Source organism: Moschus berezovskii, chromosome 23 (assembly GCF_049115385.1).
Source record: "Moschus berezovskii isolate FMDL1 chromosome 23, NW_MosBer_1.0, whole genome shotgun sequence".
NCBI lineage: Eukaryota > Metazoa > Chordata > Mammalia > Artiodactyla > Moschidae > Moschus > Moschus berezovskii.
The window spans coordinates 15693563-15715028 of NC_142482.1; the positions used below are offsets into that span (position 1 = coordinate 15693563).

Below are 21466 nucleotides of genomic sequence, written 5' to 3' on the forward strand. Positions count from 1 at the left end.
GATTTGTTTATAAACGTGAATATCATACAGATCACACATGTACACAGAATAGACTCAACAGATATATAATGTAATATATATGGATACTTTTTTGTTGGTGTACATGCAATATAATGACGATGCCTTGTGCATTGTATTACATATAACATATATATAATATGTATATGCCGTGTGTCCATTCTGTTCCATATAATATAATAACAGTGCCTCACTTATCTGTCATATTTCCTCTCAGCATCATGTCCGCCTTCCACTGAGCTTCTTTTCCCTTCTTCTTCTCCCTCCCTCTCCCTTCCATCCTAACTTCTAAATAATTTTCATATGTATCACGAATGTGCAGAAAGGAATACTGAGAATTACAGCTTGACCTCTGTAGGTTGGGACATAGTGAGTTCATAATCCTTTTATGTAATAAGACCCTTGACTAATGCTCTTGTTAGAACGTACTGCTCTTAGTAGAAAAGTCGTAATGAATTGGGAGTAGGTGCTTCACTAATGCAGAAGTTTCACATGTGCCCTGAGAGGGACTTGACACGACCAGACCGTTGTTTAATCTTGGTGTCAGGGGTGTCTCTTCCCGTCAGGGGGCTGCTTGCTTGTTCCGAGCCTTGTGACGGGAGGGTGCGTGTGTGGAGTTCCGTGCCGGCTGGATGCACCGAGGATGCTGGCAGCTGTGTGGTGGAGGCGCACCTCTGAGATACTGAAGTGCTGTTTGCTTTGTTGTAGCAACTGCGAGAGTTGATAGCCGAACATAAGCCTCATATAGATAAGATGAACAAAACTGGGCCGCAGTTGTTGGAGCTGAGCCCAAGAGAAGGCTTTTCTATCCAAGAGAAGTACGTGGCTGCAGACACCCTCTACAGTCAGATTAAAGAAGATGTCAGAAAGCGAGCCGTGGCCCTGGATGAAGCCATTTCTCAGTCAACTCAGGTGAGGCTTTGCACCCCGAGTGCGAAGGGCTCCCCCACAGCAGCGCTTGGGAGGATGGTCTCCGGGTCTCCTCATTCAACTCCAGCTGAAATTGTTTCATTGCATTAACTCTTGAGGATTGATGTTTTAGTCTCAGAGGTGATACTTGCCTGCGTCCAGTGCTTATATTTCTCTGCCTGCTTGTGTATAACTAAGGCATACTTTTCAGCGACTTAAGAAATATGCAGTTGTCCAGACATCTAAATAAGTGTCCATCTAGAGTGGAATTCCATGTTTGCCATTGGAAGAGATGCAAGAAAGTGTGATTACCATTATTAATAAATCACTCCCAAGACAGCAGTAAGATGACTATAAATGATAGGCTGAAGAAGAAAGAAAAGTTGAAAAAAATTATTTTGAAAATATCTGTTTCAAGAAGTCAATTTGCAATTACCTGCAGATTTTCCACTTTGAAGGCTTGGTGTTTATTTTTAGATGCACTGGTCCATTTCCTGTAATCCTGGCTGACAATTCATTTATTGTTGAGGATCGTGTGAAATCTATTAATATAAATGAGCAAGTGTTTATAACTTTGCTTCATTGTTTGCGGTACCTTTGCAAGTGGAAATTTAAAATTCTTTCATGGATCTGATTATGGGTTTGACCATGAATTAAATGCAATCTTCCATCACATCTTTTGTTGTTGTTGTTGTTTAACATTTTTTAGTTCAGGACACTTGTAACTTAAGAAATCCTTTTCATCTCATCAAACCTGCCCATGAATTTCACAGTAATAATGTAACTTTTTGAGGATGCCAAAATAAACAGTAAAGTGGATGAAACTATCAGGGTTGATAGACAGACACCCAGATTATTGAACTAATTTTCAAAATTACTGTTATTTTGATTGCGGTGATATGAAGCAGTTGTCAGATGCTGCTGTCAGGTGGCCCGATTGTATATTAACAGACACCATTTCTAACTGAATTTATTTCCAAGCAGCAGTCCTGTGCCCATAGCAGTGTGACTCAGAGAGGTGTACATAAGCTGTGATTCTAGGCATAGCTTCCCTCACCAGCTGGATGTGTTCACAGAGGGGCCAAGGTTTGGTTCCCGGCTGTGACCTTAAGCAGGAGTTTTGTCGCTTGAATCCCACCCGTGGTGTCTTTCCCCTGTGAGTTGCCCCTGTGCTTGACCCGCAGTTCCACGACAAGATCGACCAGATCCTGGAGAGCCTGGAGCGTGTGGTGGAGCGGCTGCGGCAGCCGCCGTCCATCTCGGCAGAGGTGGAGAAGATCAGGGAGCAGGTCAGTGAGAACAAGAATGTGGCGGTGGACATGGAGAAGCTGCAGCCTCTCTATGAGACCCTCAGACAACGAGGCGAGGAGATGATCGCACGGTCCCAGGGCACGGACAAGGACGTATCTGCCAAAGGTGAGCCCTTTGGGTGAAGGAGCCTCTGAATGTTACTCTTAGAATGATTCTGGGTGTCCCCTGACAGCCCAGTTGCATATCAACACACTGGAGTTTAGGAAAAGAAGTATCACAGGTGGGGCTTGTTTGGGGTGGACGGGCTGTGCACACCAGTCTCTGGTACTGTCTTCTGTGTTTGTGAAATCAGTCCAGTAAATACAGCGTGCATCATGACACAAAAACCACGTGGTCTCCAGGCCCTTTAGATCAGACGATCAAAGCATAATGCTAATAAGACCAAACCTAGGGATAGTTTGTCCTCGTTACCGGCTGCGTTAACTAATATAACTGTACCCAGTCCCACAGCCACAGAAATGGCCACCAGGGTCCTAACCTGACTCCTTAGAGGTCTGGCCTGGGGTTGAAAGGAAGAGCTTGTGCCCAGGTCAATGGAAATTCATGGTAAGGGGATGCTAGAAGGGAACTTAAAATATGTGTCCTACTTTGTTACATTCCAGGGATTGCACAGACATCTCTATTCTTGATTTGAAGAGCATAAAGAATAGACTAAACTTTTAAGTAAGGCCAGCCTCGGTGAACTCAGGTCTCCCTGAGCTCCGGTACCTCTGAGCATGGTCCTGTGTCAGGAAGACTTGGTTCATAAGGAACAGGACACACCCTCGTGAACTGCGTTTGTCTGGAAAAGCCACTGGGCCCGGGGATACCCACTAGATGGGCTCGACCCACATTTGGCCCAGGTTTAGATCCTTGGCATACAGAATTGTGATTGCTGTGTGAGCTAGAACGTTGTGCTTTTGTTGATAAAAAGGTGTGTCTTCTCGAAACTGTTCTGCTCGTAGCTGTTCAGGATAAGCTCGACCAGATGGTGTTCATCTGGGAGAACATCCATGTGCTGGTGGAGGAGCGGGAGGCTAAGTTGCTGGATGTGATGGAGCTGGCGGAGAAGTTCTGGTGTGATCACCTGTCCCTGGTGGTCACCACGAAAGACACGCAGGACTTCATCCGCGACCTGGAGGACCCTGGCATCGACCCCTCCGTGGTGAAGCAGCAGCAGGAAGCAGCGGAGGTGAGCCGAGTCTCTCTTCAAGTTAAGAGAACAAGGTGTAGCGGCCTGAATGCTGGGTTCTTTTAGTGTAAATATTTGGAATTACGCTGTTAAGACTGATACTTGACTCTGAAGTGGAATGCACAGGAGCGTAGTAGGGGACAGAGGCCCCGCAGGTTTCCCTTGGAGACTGTGTGTTTAGAAAGTTTCTCTCCACCCCCACTGCTTCTGCCTCACTGCTGGGGCTTGTCATGTCCTTTTTGTCTACGGAAGGAATCCGAGCGGCAGCCCCGCCTGCAGTCTCTCTCCCTCCAGCCTCTAAGCTTGCTGCCCATCGTCCACTAGACACGCTCTTGCCGTTCTGCTGGTTCAGAGCCCTCGGAGGATTGTATCCATTACCCAGTATCCAGGTTACCTGGAACACGGGATTGGCCCTTTCCCCCCCCAAGCCTGGCCCAGGCCTGTTTCCAAAGCCACTTTTTTCTCCTCTCGTTTCCCCAGCTGCTTCTCCAAAGCAGCTGTGCTCTTTCTAGCATCTGCATTTTGCACAGTTTGTTTCCTCGTCCTGGGATGTCTCTCCTGACACGCTTCTGGTGAATCTCACTCAGACTCTGAGGCTCAGGTGGACTGTCACCCTCCACCCTCTCGTGTACTCAGCCGAGTCAGTCTGTTTGCATAGCACTCGCATCACACACAAGACTGCAGAGGGTGACTTCCTGTTGGTGGTACTGGCTTGCTGACTTACTGTTGTCTTTCCTGATGGACTTGGAGCCCCTTCTCCCTGTGTCTCCGATGTCTGGTTTGGGGCTTGGTTCATCCGTGGTCAATATACGCATCTTGAATGAATAAATGTAGTTAACCAAGAAAATGAAAGCATACTGCATATCTTTTTTTTTTTAACAAATATTTGTTTTATTTTTTAATTAATTTATTTTAATTGGAGGATGGATAGTTTACGATATTGTGATGGTTTTGCCATACATCAACATGAATTGGCATTTCCATCATAGGTTTTGTTTTGTTTTTGTACTTTACATGTCCTAGGGTAAAACTGAAAATCCAGAGTTAGATTATTCTACACCTGCTGACTAAGCAAATACATTGATTTGTGTGAAGTCTTTAAGGTTATGTGATACTTATGTCTGTTTTAAGTGTGTATTGCCAAACTCATTGGTTTAAAAGACAAAACGTATTTTTGTGCTTTTCAGTGCTGTTGATATTTTTTTAAAAAACTTATTCCGGTATGTGTTACATGGAATTGTTTCCTAAATATTGTCTTTATAATAAGCACTTGACGTTTGTTTCCTCAAAGGATACTTGTTCTTGGTTTTTCTGTTCTCTTGTTGAAAAAATTTAGTGCAGAAACTTAGAAAACAGGTGGAAGAAAATAAAAATTGATTCTCATCCCGTCTCCTGGAGACAACTACCATCAATGTCCATGTACATTTTTTTGGTTTCACTGTGGTTTGGCTTAAAAAACTAAGGCTACCATTTCTTATTCTAGGTCATAAGGGAGGAGATAGACGGATTGCAAGAAGAGCTGGATATGGTTATTAACCTCGGTTCTGAACTCATTGCTGCGTGTGGGGAGCCTGACAAGCCCATTGTCAAAAAAAGTATAGACGAGGTACAGCCCCTGTGTTTCCTAGCTTATCAGATGGTTTTTAAAAGGATTTTGCTAGTTAAAGCATGTTTGATAGTAGTTGAGAATTTACCATATGACACTGAAAGAGTTCTAATATTTACATTGTAGCTAAATTCAGCATGGGATTCTCTCAACAAAGCTTGGAAAGATCGGGTAGACAGACTTGAGGAGGCGATGCAGACTGCCGTTCAGTACCAGGATGGACTGCAGGTAAGGCTTGCAGCATCTGCTGGAGGGGGGAGGGTTCAGGTTACATGATGCTCACAAATTCACGCATTGGTATTGCCCTGTAGCTGCAGGTGTGAGACAGTCAACTCACGCTGTGTCCTTTCAAAGAGAGTTCTGACTCTGGAGAGACATACAGATTGATAGACACCCCTTTACACACATTCAGTGAAATTTACTTTGAAAGAAAATGTTTTAACTTTTTAAGGTGAAAGTCACAGTATTTTTCATAAATGTCTCAACACCAGACAAGGAAGTGGAGCTGAGTCTGAGTTCTGTCCTGGAGTTGAGTGGAGTAAGATGAAGGGGCAAACACTATCTAAAAATATCACCAAGTGCATGTAGCTCAAGTCAGACATAAAGAAATTTGGTTTGAAGCCAGTGTTCCTGGTGAACTAAAATAGATTTCTATTTTATTAGGTCATAATCAGTCGTGTAAGAAGTGTTTTCTTCTTTTCTGTGTATATAATCCCTTTTAATGGTTGTTTTTCACAGGTTCTCGTTCAGTTCACTAACCAGTTTTTTAGTTTATTCTTTAATATTAAAAATTCTCCTGTCAGTTGAGGCCGACTCAGGGATATTTCTCCCCACTTTCCTTAACGTTGTTCCATTTCCTGACAGGGTGACAGGAGTTTAAGCCTTCATCCAGCCATATGGAAAAGGCCTCTCTAAGTATTTCCATAACACCAAGAGAATATTATTTGTAAAGCTCAGATGAGGACATCTTTTCCCTTTGACTAGGCCACTTCATTTCTAAATTTATAAAAATAAATATCACAAGCCCAGCTTTATGCCACCTGAGAAGTGTTTTGAACCTTGTAAATATATTAAAAAATTCACTACAAGTGACACTTTATTATTATTCTTCTGCCTTTTTTTTTGAACCAGTGTGATCATTTATTGGTTGGGTATCAGCAGCCAGTAACCTGTCAGGCTCCAGCTCTGTCTGCGAGGCCAGTGGGTGATTCTCACATCTGTTTGGCGGGTCCCTGGGACTGTGTCCTCTCTCTGGGCTGGAGATGGCACTGCCATCAACAGCCCCGGGGATCAAGGTCCCAGCAGGAAACTGAGGCTTACTCTTGTCACTACTGATAGAAAAACAAGGCCCTTCAGAGGTTCCGCTGGTCCGAGGTCAGTTGCGTCACCTTGGGGATGAAGGGCAGTGATGGACTGAGCTGTAGCTCAGTGTCCAAAGCTGAAGACACTGACTCCACAGGTTTCAAGGCTTGATTGTTAAATAAAACACATTTTGTTTCCCAAGTTGTTGCTTAAGCTCTCAGGGCTTGTTGCAAAGTTTTTTCCTCCTGACTGTATGGCCTGGCAACTTCATTAAGTGACACAATAATTTTGTATATTCAGTACGTGAAGAAAAAGTAAGTAGAGCCTTTTTAGAATGTTTATATTGCATGAAAAGAATAAGAATTATAGGAGATTTTGTAGGTTTTTTTGCAGTTAATAATACTGGTCTTAATCATTATATGTGTAGGATTTTAATGCTAATCTAAATAATACATAAGAGTTTACCTGAGACAGATTGTTTCAAGTGCCTAGCAATCAACTTCTTGATTATTTGAATCAACAGATGGGTTTGAATCTTTTTCTTTCAGTATATTTATGCAGTCTGCGTTTTAGGCAGACAGAGGACAGAATTTATTCTGTGTGGTAACTTTATAAAACTTTTTTTCAAATAGACTTTTCTTGAAAGTTCTCAATATTCTAAGATTCTATTCGAAGTAGAATTCCTTCTTCAAATTTGGATACAAAATTGGAGATTTCATCTATTTCATGTCTGGAATAACTGTTACCACTTATTTTTTTAATAAAACAGGCTCATTGCTTAATGTCTTTATAGATTTATGATTATACTTTTCTCTCACACTTGAGGTGGTGAAGTAGTTTCAAATATACTGTTGTAATAATGTGACCTTGTGTGTTTTTCAGGCATTATTTGACTGGGTGGATATTGCAGGTGGCAAATTGGCTTCCATGTCTCCAATTGGAACGGATCTTGAAACCGTCAAGCAGCAGATTGAGGAGCTAAAGGTATGGGTAAGGGCTGAGAAATCCACCAGGCATGTTGCGTTCTTAGGTTCTTGATTCATGGGATGCTTTGTGCAGATTTTTCTATGTTGCATAACTGAAGTGCTTCATTTTTATTATGTAACTGGTTTAATATAGTGCCTGCACGTAATAAGCTGCATATAGGTGCTCATTCAATAAAGGATACAAAATACTAGTAGTGTTTCTTACTGAATTACAAAACATTAGTAGTGTTTCTATTATATATATTATATATTATTATATAAACCAGTAGGTTTATTATAGAAAAATTGGAAAATGCAGATAAGCAAACTAAAATGTTATGTACCAAGTGGCAAGCACTCTTAAATTTGATTTATAGCCTTACAGATGTCCTTATGTTGAGAGTAGGATGAGGTATGCATGTGTGTGTGTGTGTTTTACATATTACCTATGTATACTATACTGTTGGGCTTTCCTGGTGGCTCAGACTGTAAAGAATCTGCCTGCAGTGCTGGAGACCTGGGTTCGATCCCTGGGTCAGGATGATCCACTGGAGAAAGGAATGGCTACCCGGTCTGGTATTCTTGCCTGGAAATTCCCATGGACAGAAGAGCCTGGCACGACAGGCTACAGTCCGTGGAGTCAGAAAGAGTCGCACATGACTGAGCAACTAACGCTTTCACACACACTATTTAGACCTGAATTATTCTGTAGCATGCTGTTGTCACTGATCCATACACTGGCTTCCCCGATGACTCAGCGGGCAGAGTCCACCTGCAGTGCAGGACACACAGGTTCGATCTGTGGGTCAGGAAAATCCCCTGGAGAAGGAAGTGGCAATGACCACCAGTATTCTTGCCTGGAGAATTCCATGGACAGAGGGGCCTGGCGGGCGGGCTGCAGTCCATGGGATCCCAAAGAGTTTGACACAGCTGAGTGAGCACACACACATACACACCACATACATACATACACAGCAGCTTCTGTTTTCTTCCTTGTTCAGAATAATTCAGTTAGTCTAATAGGCTGAAGGAGGATCCTGTGGGTGGATGGGATCACGGTGTTTCCCCAAATGTTTGTTCTGTAGATGTTTGTTGTTTCCCGTCTGCTTTCCTCTGTAATCTTTTGTCCTTTGTGGCTCTTGATCTCCCACTGTGAGAATGGCTGGGCCGTTTCCTCCGAATCCCTCTGCTGATGCTCCTTTGCCAGTAGGGCAGCATTTCCTCCCGAGGTTTGTCTTCTCTGCAGAGGCACCTACCCCTTTGCATCAGTGCCGCTACATTTTCACGTAGTCACTGTCTGGCTTTAAGAGTCTAGCGTTTTCCTCTCTGAGTGCCATATAAAATATTTCGGTTAGAAAAAAGATTCTCTTTGAGAACTTTACTCACCATCATTGTTAGATTGTGATTTTTTTTTTCCACTCTGTCTGCTCCTGTAGTAAACACATGATATCCTTTATATACAGTTACAGATGTGGAGGGTTTGTGCATTTTACATGTATCTCAGTGGCTTGCATATAGCAGACTAGGTGGGGTGGTTGCCTTGAAATCAAGTATTTGAAATTGTACCCCCTTTAATCTCCACTTACCAGCCAAATGGTGTTATCGAACTGCTCTCACTTCTGTGTCCCCAGCTTAGTTGAGGATAAAGTGATTTTCTTTAGAAGTTTATTGAGAACACCTTGACTCTAGCAAACGTTCACTGTGCTTTTGTTTTTAATTTGCTTGAAAAAAATGAAGCGACTGCTTAGCTCTTTAGTCATTTACTATTTAATTATTTACTATTAGAGATTAAAATCAATACTTTATGAAAGGACAGTTTCCTATTACAAGTAACCCCTGGCTAACTTGTATTAGCTGGCAAAGCTGGGATGATTACATACATGTCATTAAGCACCAGGAGAGAGGAATGTTATTCTGAGTCAGCACTGGTTGAGCCATAGGATAAATAAATATTAATAAGCACAGCATGGCAGGGAATTCCCTGGCAGTCCAGTGGTTAGGACTTAGCACTCTCTCGGCCAGGGCCTGGGCTTGATCCCTGGTTGGGAAACCAAGATCCCACAAGCTACGTAGCACGGCCAAAGAGAAAAGAATTAAAAACAAACAGAACAGCATAGCTACAGAAAACATCCAGTGTTCAGTGAGTGCAAGACGTATGCATGCTTTGAGCAGGAAATTGTTTGTTAGAGATTTTTTTCCTGGGTTTCATATATGCCAATATATATTTTGTTTTATTCTTTCCTGTAGCTTCAAAACATTTATTAAATATGTATAATCAGACACTGAAGGAAGTTCATCGTTGAAATTTGTTTTCTGTTTATTGTGGAGACAAAAGTGAAGTATCAAAACTATAAAAACATTGTTTAATCAGAAAATGTTCGAATAATGAAAAAAGATTTCTTTTTTAAATTAATTTTTATTTTATATTGTAATACAGTTGATTTACAATGTTGTATTAGTTTCAGGTGTGAGAAAATTTCCTTTTATCTCTGCCTTTTTATAAGTCAGTAAACCCTGTATTAGATTTTTATTCCTCTTCAGCCCACCCCAGTATGAAGTATGAATTAAAGATCTAACCCATAGAATTTTGGTTGAAATTTAGTGATGTGTGACAAATTTTCCTCATATGTCTCTTTTTTAAAAAATAGCAATTTAAGTCAGAGGCGTATCAACAGCAGATAGAAATGGAGAGACTGAACCATCAGGCAGAGCTTCTGCTGAAGAAAGTAACAGAAGAAAGTGACAAACACACTGTTCAGGACCCACTGATGGAGCTGAAGTTGATATGGGACAGTCTGGATGAGAGAATCATCAACAGACAGGTAAATACCAATGCCACGGTCGTATATTCACGTAAAATAACTATTAAAAAGTAAAATAAGGTGTTGCCGTGTACAAACTTTGAAAACCCCTGCATTCACTTACTTCCTTAGAACTTTTCCTGCTTCTCATGCCATTAAAAAAAATTCTTTTTCAAACTTGAAATATAGGAGGATGTGTGATTGGGTTCATTGGGTTTGCCTGTAGACCTCTGCAGTGTGAAGCAATCATTTGTTCACTCGTGTTTTATAAACGTGGGCTGTCTGTCCTGTTGGACATATGGGTTGATCATCTTTCGCCCCTCTGTCTGCAGCACAAGCTGGAGGGCGCCCTGCTAGCGCTGGGGCAGTTCCAGCACGCGCTGGACGAGCTGCTGGCCTGGCTCACGCACACCGAGGGCTTGCTCAGTGAACAGAAGCCTGTTGGAGGAGACCCCAAGGCCATCGAAATCGAACTCGCCAAGCATCACGTATGTGGCTGTTACTGCATTGTCTGTTTTCTTCTCTGCCTTTCTAGGGTCACCAGATGTTTCTGGTCTGTTTCTTTTTTAGGCATTTTATGGTTTTGACCCAAGTTTCTATTTGACATCTGCAACATAAGCACATTCCTTAAAAGATGATAGTCAAAATGTTTTTCTCATTGGTCAAGGTAGTTATTCTCCTAAATAGCAAGAGTGGGGAATTTCTGACTGAGAAGGGCTGCGTGACCAACATGAGAGGGTGTAAACTCCTGATTATCCTTGTCCTTGGATGACACAGTTGTACAAGTAGCTGAGAACAGCCTGACAAGTCACAATTTCCTTGTAGGCTGTTGTGTGTTCCCTCCGGTCACCCTTCCCTTCACGCACCTCCATTGGTGCTTTTAGGGTTGCTGCCTATTTCTGTCTGCCCGTTTCTCTCTAATCATGTCGGGGCTCACCCTTATGTTTCTCTCTTAGCCTTTTTCTGTCCGAGTTAGCCTTTTAAAAGTGTTTGTTATGTTGAGAAGAGTTTTTACGTGTCCTGTGCTTGATTGAAAGCTTATAAATGGAAAATGTTTGCCTTGAGATACATGCAGAAGAGTTTCATATTCTTGTCACCTTTGTGACACTGGTTGATAATTCTTAGTGGAAAATTCGGTCCATCTTAGTCAAGTCACGAGGTTTAATGCATAAAAGTTATGCCCCGTCGAGTTGATCCTGACATTCAGCAGGCTCTCATAGAACTTTTAACATTCACATTATGTGGTATCTTATCCTGATCTTAATAAGTTTTCCTTGATTATCATATTGAAACATTTGATTTTTTTACACATTAACACCATTTAAAGATAATAGATTTCTAGCACTTTAAGATCATGATATACAGTTTTTTATTATTCTGGCTTAATTCCTCTTCCTTCGTGTGTTTCCCTGCAGTAATTGTTTCCTAATGTAAATTTTTCTTCTGTTTTTACCCCGTTCTGTCTACGTTTACCATCATTACCCAGCCATGTCCAATTAAGCAGTTAGAACTAACTTCGCATCAATCTTTGTCCTCATTTAACCTCTATATTATACCTTTGCAGTCTGAGTGGCTTTGCCTGTAGACAGAATGTTTCTTCTCACAGTGTGAGTTTATAGCATTTACATTATCACAAACTTAGCCATTGTCCTAAAACTCACATACATCAGTGACAGGAACGCTGTAGAAGATGGTAGAGGTGGGAACATGAGGCACCCTGGCCCAGTTATTTTGCAGGGATGAGTTAGGAACCCTTAGTTTCCTTTAGTTAGGGATGTTTTCTCCTTGCATTTTTAAAAATTTTCTTAATTTTATTAACGTGTCATTGATTTACAATGTGGTGTATAATTTCTGCCGTATAGCAAAGTGACTCAGTTATATATATATGTTTCTTTCATATCTTTCCCATAGTTTTATCACAGAATATTGAATATAGTTCCCTGTGCTGTACAGTAGCACCTTGTTGGTGACCGGTCCTCCATACACTAGTTTGTGTCTGCTAATCCCAGACTCCCAATCCTTCCTTCCCCCCATCCTTCCATTTCTAAAAGTCACAGTTCAAGGATTCAGAATTGCCAGCACGGTTTTTGGAGAAAGGGAGGGAATATTCTCATCTCTGTCCTGCCTTGTGCCCTGGTTCCTAGGCTGTGGCTCATATAGCGGACTCTGAGCATTTATAAGAATGACTTTTACAGAATATTTCAATATTATGAAAATATTGAGCTCTTACATTTTGAAAGTGGTTCCTACTGTTACCATATCGAAGTACCTGCTTCTTATAAAGATCACTCCTTACTCAGCTGACTTTATAGTTTTTGAAAAACCCTCCCTCACCAGATGCCCCAGAACCTGAGTGAATGGAGTCAGAGGAACAGGGATCACAGGTGGTTCGTGCCCTTGGCCAAATCCTCCTGGTCTGGGGTTCCCAGTGTGGGACCTCCCACCCAGGATAACACACAGTGCTCCTTTTCTTTGCAACACACATCTGAGTGTAGAGAAGGATTGTCACAGACTTTTGCTAACAATAGAGGAAGATTTCTTCTGGTTTCCAAAAACAGCACAGTCTTCATGAAAGGAAACTATTCCTGAGCTGTTATTTGTTCTTTAAAATTCTTTTCAGAATTCTTTTAAAATTCTTTTAGCTTTGCATTTGCTTTCTGCACTTACCACTCTTGTCCATCTTAATGCATCTAAGTGTTATTAATCTGTCCTTATATTCCCACCAGATAATAGAATAGGAAGGTATTATGCACTAGGGTCTGTCATAGGCATTTTATGTGTATATTTGCTAGTAAGAGAACAGCTACAGGGAATGCTGGGCTCATGCATTCCCAGCAGATGGTGAAATCTCTTTCTCTTTAATAGTAGAGCCTCCTGGGGTTCCTGTCAACTTAAGAGTTAATTCTGGCACCCTTAAAACCTGAGATGATAAAAGAATATTCTATGGTCATCATTTGTTTACTTTTTAAGAGTACTAATTGTAAGACATGGGAATGTATTCCTTTTATATTCAAATATATATCAGTATATTAACATATGTTTGAAATTGTTTACCCAAGACATGAAAATTAAGTTCAGTTAAAATGAGCTTGAATCAAGTGAATATTTTTAGAGTCTTTTAACTATAATCTCTAGATAACACTGTCAGTTGCAAAGCTATTCTAAAGGGAAGCACCAGCAGTGTTCTCAGCAGTCATTTCAGGGGATGTTGGTAGATTGCAGATAATATTCATCAAAGCTGCAAAGCTAAGGGGAAAGAAGTCCACCATTGTAAAAAGTTCACAGTATTAAAGTTCTGTGTGTATGATGTTTTCATTTCAAAAGGTTTCCTAACCAGGAAATAAAAGAAGCGATAATAGTATTTTACAAACTAGCAAACATAGTGTTATTGGAATATTTTCAGGTGCTCCAAAATGATGTATTAGCCCATCAATCCACTGTGGAAGCTGTTAATAAAGCAGGAAATGACCTAATTGAATCAAGTGCAGGAGAAGAAGCGAGCAGCCTTCAGAACAAGCTGGAGGTTTTGAATCAACGCTGGCAAAATGTTTTGGAAAAAACAGAACAAAGGAAGCAGCAGCTGGATGCTGCCTTGCGCCAGGTGAATGAGGGAATAAATCCTGAAACTTTCCGTGATCTTCAAGGTCAAGATGGCATGGCCTTCCTTGATTGGTTTTCAGATCCCTGTTTAGTTTTTATACCTTGGGGAGAGGAGTGAAAATAAGTGGGATAAAGGTGCAGAGCTGAAGAGGACACAGCTCTGTAGCTCTTAGCCTGGTGGTCTGATCCCCTGACGAAGAAGGGCAGGTGGTCCAGAGGTGCCTGCCGTTTTCAGAATGCATGGCGAGGCTTAGCAGGCTGCTTAAGCTTTGTTTTTGGCTTCAAAGTGACCATATTTGGCTCCTGTCTTGAACCTCTCTCTCACTCCAGGCCAAAGGGTTCCACGGTGAAATTGAGGATCTGCAGCAGTGGTTGACTGACACAGAGCGGCATCTGTTAGCATCCAAGCCTCTGGGAGGTTTACCAGAAACAGCCAGGGAGCAACTCAATGCCCACTTGGTAACTCTATTGTTTCCTCCAGTTCTGACCTCAGGTTAAGAAATTGACCATTTTGTATAGGCCCTGGTGGTAAATAAACCGTAGGTGAAGGTTTAAAGGCTATCCAGTTTTGTAGCAGAAATGTAAGTGGTTGACACACTGTTGATTAAATGTTGATTGAATTTTTAAAGTCAGAATCTCTGTTTTAAAGTATAGTGTGTCGATATATGAAAAAAAGGTTTTAGAAGTCTAGGCATTTTTTTAGAAGCAAATCTTCCCCCATAAAATGATAAAGTTTTATGGATAGTAATAGGGTAAATTTTAAACTGTGATGCCTTGAGTGAAAAGAAATCCCAAAAGGAATCAGAATGAACTGAAAAAGTATCGCTGTGAGCATGAGAAAAGTATCGCTGAGTTTCACAGAAGGCTAGAAGTCCTTCTAGCCTGTGAAGACAGAGTGACTTATTTGCTCCTTTTAACGTTAGTGGGGCTGTGCCTTCAACCTCACACCCACCAGGTCTGGACAAGAGGATGCTTGTTTTTCACTGTCTGTCCCTGAGAAGTGCCTCCTGCCTGCGGGCTGTTCCCACTCAGACTCTGTAGCCCTGTCCACTCTTAAGGATAAGGAAGAAAAATAATGGAACTCGAGATTCTGACTTTCTGTCATGGCAGTATGGAAAAATTAGACTGTCTTTGATCTATTGACGTTGCCTATTAATTTCCCATTATAAGTCTACTCTAAAAGTTGTAAGAGAAACCAGTGTGTTGCAGGTGTTGAAAACTAACCCTCTAATTTTTATATTTATGAATTTGCATCAGAAATCTTTAATATTCTAACGCTTACAGTTAGCATCTTAAGAAATTAAAGCAGAAGTACTTAAGGGTTTGGCAAAAGGAATGGTCCATGGTATGTGAAAGTCTGTCCTCTTAAGTAATTCTCATGTAACTGTAAAATCCTACTAATAAAGCTGCAATTACTGGGGATAATTTTGCATTTGATGATTTGGAGAGGACGTGCCATCCTGTAGGTGTTGTGAAGAAATACAGCAGAGGTAACATTTATTACACAGTAGCTGTGAGCAGTTAAAATATTAGTCCAGTAGAGAATTTTCTAGAATCTGTTTCCTTGATTTAGAAAATTATTACGGATGTGGTTTTGTTGTTAATATGTTGGGTTTTGGGTGCCAAAGGGGCTCATTTGTTCACTGAAACAGTAGTTGACTAGCTTGGGAGTGCTTGTCTTTTCTGTGAATCTGGCCGTCCTCCAGCTATCTCCTTACTTCCCAAGAAGCACCTGCATGGCTGTTACAGCCCATCAAGTATAAGTTTAATGAATCCTTGAGCAAACATGCTTGAGATGATTGTCTAATAACAACTATGTTTTAAATGTTAATTTAGAAGAATGTAAAGAAAAAGTTGGAAAGCAAAGGAATTATCTTTAGAATATTTTATTTTAGAAAAATATCGCATATCATCATGTCTGGTTTGGGTAGGATATTTAAAATGAATTTGCTGATATAATTTGCTAGATTATAGAATTCCATGATTTAAGGAATTCTAAAGAGTTACTGATTTTCATAATACTGTTATAGTCATGTTCTTTTGAGTTGGTTCTCTTATACATGAAGGAAACTAGAAAACTTGTGCTATTACTATTTCCTGAGATTTAGCAATATTTAGAAGCTTTGCTTTGATTAGATGATATTGTAAATATGTTTAGAGGGGGATTTTTGTAAATATGTTTAGATGATACTGTAAATATGTTTAGAGAGAAACTTCTTAAGGTTTAAGAAATTACAAAGTTTTGAGGCAATAAAGTTCTAAAATTAGTAGTAATTGTTGCACATCCTTATGAATATACTAAAACACTGACTTCTAGACTTTAAAAAGGTGATTTTTATGGACTCTATCTCAATTTTTTAAAGTTATAAAATTAAAAGTGTTAGTATATAATTTTTCAGTGAGAGCTGTGGTTTGACTTATACTAAATCAAATCAATGGAATAGAACTGGTCTTATTTTTTACGTGAATGTAACTATTGTTTCATTGATCTTCAATTCTGAATCCGTTTAAGGAGTACTTTTTATATTCTCTGTAGAAGATACACACTGCATTCTAGTTGAAAACTTTTAAAATGTTATACGAGAGAAGAACATTCATAGGGCCACAGGTCTGGCTTCTGTGATTTCTTATGTCTTACTATACTGGGTCTTTCCTTCTATCCACTGTAAGTCTTCTGAGCATAGAATTACGTTATACAAAAAATATCATAGTTGTTGTCCCATGTCCTAGGGAGAGACTTAGAGAACCCATTTTACAGAGAGGAAATTGAGGCTCTCTGGGGTTACATTATTCACCCAGAGTCACAGAGCTGATTGGTTACTGTACATTGTAACCTTTGCAGTAGCGTTTGAAATATCGATATATGTGAGATGGACTGACAACAATAGCACCGTTTTTAGGATTTCTTGGTAGAAACAGTGTGACCATAGGTTTAGGTGTTATTTCAGTATAGCGGAAAATTCGAGTGTCAGGGTTATTTGTGAGCTGGATGGATTGATAATGTGGAAAAAGAACTCAGATTCTCTTCTCTTAAAAGTGATGATATTTGGGGGAATATCTCCATTTAGGAAATCTGTGCTGCCTTTGATGTTAAAGAAGAAACATATAAGAATCTGATGCAGAAAGGCCAGCAGATGCTTGCAAGATGCCCCAAATCAGCAGAGACAAATATTGACCAAGACATAAATAACTTGAAAGAAAAGTGGGAATCGGTGGAAACGAAGCTCAGTGAAAGGAAAGTATGTGCCTTGATGAATACTGTAGAGTGAATGTCTCAGTTTCACTGCATGAGTCTGACCTTATCTCTGAGTAAATTGTCAGTGGAACTTTTAATGACTCCGTTTAAATGTTCTTCGTATGCATTTGGACATTAATGGGTTCTGAAAATAGTATTCTGTTTTAGTATAGGAGAGCAGAGTTGAAGGAACCTATTCAGACACAGGTAGAGAAAGGTATATCATAGATCAAGTGTTACTAGATATAGTTTAAGCCTGTGAACCACTGGAATTCTGGGTGGTTAAATAATTTTAATCACACTTATTAAGCAAAAGGCAAGCTGTATGTAGGCTTGGGGTGGGGAGAGGGAGACCAAGAAAATGAAATGAATTGTATATATAAAAATAAGCACTTATGCTACAAAAATCTTTGAGAGGGAATTAAAAATATTATTTTTTAATCATATAAAAATGATAGGCTTGGAATACTAGATCATGTGCCTTCACCAACGGAGCATAATGTATGTATATTTCATAGTATTTTGACCCCCAAAATGAATTGTATGCATGTCAAATTTTCTTTTTCTACATTCTGTTTTGTGATTATGTTCTGTTGCTGATTGTTCCCAAGCCATAATTTTAGTGTATATAAATTCTTTTTTACCTGCTGTGCGATGCTTCTCACTCTAGTTGAAGGGACTTGGTTAGCCAGTATTCAAAAACTGTCTGGGAGAGATGCAGAGATATGCAGACTATGCAGAAATACAGCGTGGATGGAAAGGAGATCTGTCAGAGAATGGTTACACTGGGGGAAAGTGCCTTGAATACCACAGAATGCTCAATAATCCGTCTTTGCAGGTTAAACTGGAAGAGGCTCTCACCTTGGCCATGGAGTTCCACAACTCTCTCCAGGACTTCATCAACTGGCTCACCCAGGCAGAGCAGACCCTCAACGTGGCTTCCCGGCCCAGCCTGATCTTGGACACTGTCTTGTTTCAAATCGATGAACACAAGGTAAGCTGCAGCCCTGATGTACAGCTCTCACCTCAGACGTTTTTAGACATCAGGCTGTGTTAATGGGAAAAGCATACATTTAGTGGTTTGACTACTGTCTTTTGTCCTTTGAGACCCGCTCATCATCCCAGAAGCATTTCAAGATAGATCCATTTTTCCTTACCATGTTTTTTTTTTTTTGAAGGTCTTTGCCAATGAAGTCAATTCTCACCGAGAGCAGATTATAGAGCTGGACAAAACTGGAACCCACCTGAAGTATTTCAGTCAGAAGCAAGATGTCGTTCTCATTAAGAACCTGCTTATCAGCGTACAGAGTCGCTGGGAGAAAGTGGTCCAGCGCTTAGTGGAGAGAGGAAGATCTCTGGATGAAGCCAGGAAGAGGGCCAAGCAGGTAAGCCTCTGTAAAGATGCTCTGAACTTGGCAGTGACTCGGTTAGGTTATTAAATATACATTATGTTATTAAAGTCCTTTTATGGCAGGCTGTGCCTTGTGTAGCTGTCATGGCCTGGGGCCACGGTGTTTATTTCCTACAAGGAGCGTGGCCTGAGTCTGGAGGATGACTTCACTTTCTGAGCTGGCAGCAGCCCCAAGCCCTGGGGATCAGCCTTGGAAGGACTGATCATAGTTTGATCTCACCGATGGACGCTTATCATCAGGGCTCGAAAAGATGCTTCATATTTGTGTTGTTGGTTCTGTTTGTTTTCTTTGCCCTTCCAGCCTCCACTTGCATACTCAGAATGAGGCAATCTGTTACACTGCTATGTCTCTGTAGCTCCAAAACCAGGCTCTCTCCCCACGCAGCCCCCACACAGCTTTCTGAAGGTGTGCTCTGGGCCTGAGCTGGTACCAGGGTCCCCTTCTCCTCTCCCAGGCCGTGCACTTGTTGGCAAGCCTTCCTTTCTTCTCTGGTTGGATACCACTCCATCCTACTTCGAAATGAACTGTTTGAATCTTGGGGGGGCTGGTTTTTTCATCTAAAGAATCTCACAAGGAGCTTTTCTTCTTTCCTTCATCTGTCATTAATATTCTGTTCTAGACTGAATGCTGAAAAGTGCAGTGATACATTTCCATACTCCAGGGAAGAAGGATGATACACCCCCCTGGCTTGGCATATAGCTTTGATTTTTCCTAGGAACTTCTTGGAATAACATCTTCGTCATGACTCTTTCTAACCCATTCACTTGTATTTGTCTGGCATTGGTGTTGGGCTTGGTTATTTGGGGAGTGATGTTCAGTTGGGCGATGCAGTAGATGACCTGGGAGTCCAGTGTTGGAGCGTTTCAAGCAGTCAGCATAAAATGTTCAAAGGCTTGAGAAATGACAAATTGCACTGCGATAGGTTTACAGGCCGCATGTCTCTCTTTGAGTGGGAAGTGTGGTGTGTTCCATGTTTTAAGTGCGTCTCTGGAATGGAATCAGCCTGGATGTTTTTGTAGGACAGCACTCAGGCCAGACCTGCTGTGTCTCCTCCCGCCTTTGCAGCTCCTTCAGCTGTACTGGAGGCACTCTGAGTTAGGAACGTCTGATCACCAAAGCCTCTTGGATATCAGTTGCCGATCGGCTGCTGTCTTCCACCTTTCTCTGCTGAGTCCATCTTATTTTCTCAATTTGTTCACTTAAACATGTAAGGGTACTGTTCTTCATGCAGAGGGATGTTGTTTCTTCTATTTGAGTGACTTCAAAACAGTTTTGGGAGCAGAACCAGCCTCAGAACGTGTGCATTTATGTCCTTGTACTCACTGCTCAGTTGTAACAGGCTGTGCCGTCTGCAGATGGCCCAGCACCATCGTCAGCTGTTTATTTATTTATTCTGGTATCTCGGGTTTGGCTCAGATCTTGGCTGCAGTTCTCTGATTTGGGCAATCTATGTGGCTGTTCTGGCCTCTGTTTTCATTGCTAAGTTGATTACATTTGGGGGAGGGACCTGGGGAGAGGTCTCGAATGAGATGGTCTCTAGTGGACCTTTGCCGCGTTGTGATTCTGTGCTCTAACTGTGCTTGTTGTCAGATGCCTTTTTGTTATTTCACTGTTCATGTTCTTTGATAGAAAGCAGACTTTATTTTGATTACTCAAATTTTTGCTGTTTCTGTTCCCTTGAGTTCCTTAGAAGAATTAATTTGTAACCAACTTGCCAGTTTGGTATCCAGAAACAGTACCAGCTGAAAGCAAATATTGGATTGGCCAAAAAATTCATTTGCGCTTTTCCATACCATCTTATGGAAAAACCCAAATGAACTTTTTGGCCAACTCAGTATATATAGCACCAGAATAGTTCAAGGTTGAAGACAGAGAATCCTGTTTTGCTAGAACTCAGGTACGGTGGGCACTCCTATATATAAAACAAACATGGGAGGCTTCAGCCTTGATGGGCGGGTTCAGAGAGCAACAGGAAAGACATTGAACTGTCTTTGCATTAAATAGGAATGTAATGGCCTCTGTTTGTTAAAAATGAATGTACAAACTTTATCCTTTTTGTACCTCTCTCTTATCATAGGAATTAAACACCTGAGAAGTAAACCCAGATCTGTCAGGAGACAACAGTGGAAGCCTACATTATTATTGTTTTTTATTATTTTATTGAAGTTTAGTTGATTTACAGTGTTGTGGATAATTTCTGCTGTGCAGCAGAGTGACTCAGTTATACAAATATATATTCTTTTTCATTATGGATTATCACAGGATATTGAACAGGGTTCCCTGTGCTGTACAGCAGAACCTTACTGTTTATCCATCCCATATGTAATAGTTTGCATCCGCTAATCCCAGACTCACCAGTTCTTCCCTTCCTCACCCTCCCCCTCAGCAGCCGCAAGTCTTTTCTCTCTCTGTGAGTCTGTTTTATTTTGGAGAATGTTCATTTGTGTCATCTTTTAGATTCCAATCAGAACAGCATTCAGAAAGCTAAATGAAAAAAAAAATTAAAAGCAATATGAGAGACCTATGGGATAACATAAAGCATGCCGGCCTATGCTTATGTTATTATTAAGCAAAAGAAGGGGTGGGAAGTTCTGCCTGATCTCCCTGCCTGCTGCATGCCCCACTTCTGTTTCTGTTAAAGCTGACGTGTTTGAATGAGTTGTGACAAAGTGACCGTAGGGCATGACCACAGAAGTATTAACAAGATGTTTTGCAATCTGCTGATGAAAATATTCTTTCTCCTCCTTCTTCAGGGGAAACTTTAAATAGTTTCTTACATTTCTGTTATTATTCAGTTCAGTTCAGTTCAGTCGCTCAGTCGCATCTGACTCTTTGCAACCCCATGAATCGCAGCATGCCAGGCCTCCCTGTCCATCACCAACTTCCGGAGTTCACGCAACTCATGTCCATTGAGTTGGTGATGCCATCCAGCGATCTCATTCTCTGTCGTCCCCTTCTCCTTCTGCCCCCAATTCCTCCCAGCATCAGAGTCTTTTCCATTGAGTCAACTCTTCGCATGAGGTGGCCAAAGTATTGGAGTTTCAGCTTTAGCATCAGTCCTTCCAATGAACACCCAGGACTGATCTCCTTTAGAATGGACTGGTTGGATCTCCTTGCAGTCCATGGGGCTCTCAAG

The 21466-nt window shown here is 41.1% G+C and overlaps 1 protein-coding gene across 23 annotated transcripts in view; it reads left to right on the top strand.

The window, feature by feature from the left end:
• Positions 1 to 21466, top strand: part of DST (dystonin) — a 542031-nt gene that overhangs the window by 488033 nt on the left and 32532 nt on the right. For all 23 annotated transcript variants that reach the window (XM_088831326.1, XM_088831327.1, XM_088831322.1 and 20 more), the window contains 13 exons: positions 727 to 930; positions 2112 to 2343; positions 3183 to 3409; positions 4893 to 5015; positions 5142 to 5243; positions 7200 to 7301; positions 9931 to 10104; positions 10416 to 10571; positions 13487 to 13684; positions 14014 to 14142; positions 16752 to 16922; positions 17757 to 17912; positions 18097 to 18303. In XM_088831326.1, the coding sequence (XP_088687452.1) occupies positions 727 to 930; positions 2112 to 2343; positions 3183 to 3409; positions 4893 to 5015; positions 5142 to 5243; positions 7200 to 7301; positions 9931 to 10104; positions 10416 to 10571; positions 13487 to 13684; positions 14014 to 14142; positions 16752 to 16922; positions 17757 to 17912; positions 18097 to 18303 (2181 nt within the window). The remainder of the gene's footprint in view (positions 1 to 726; positions 931 to 2111; positions 2344 to 3182; positions 3410 to 4892; positions 5016 to 5141; positions 5244 to 7199; positions 7302 to 9930; positions 10105 to 10415; positions 10572 to 13486; positions 13685 to 14013; positions 14143 to 16751; positions 16923 to 17756; positions 17913 to 18096; positions 18304 to 21466) is intronic.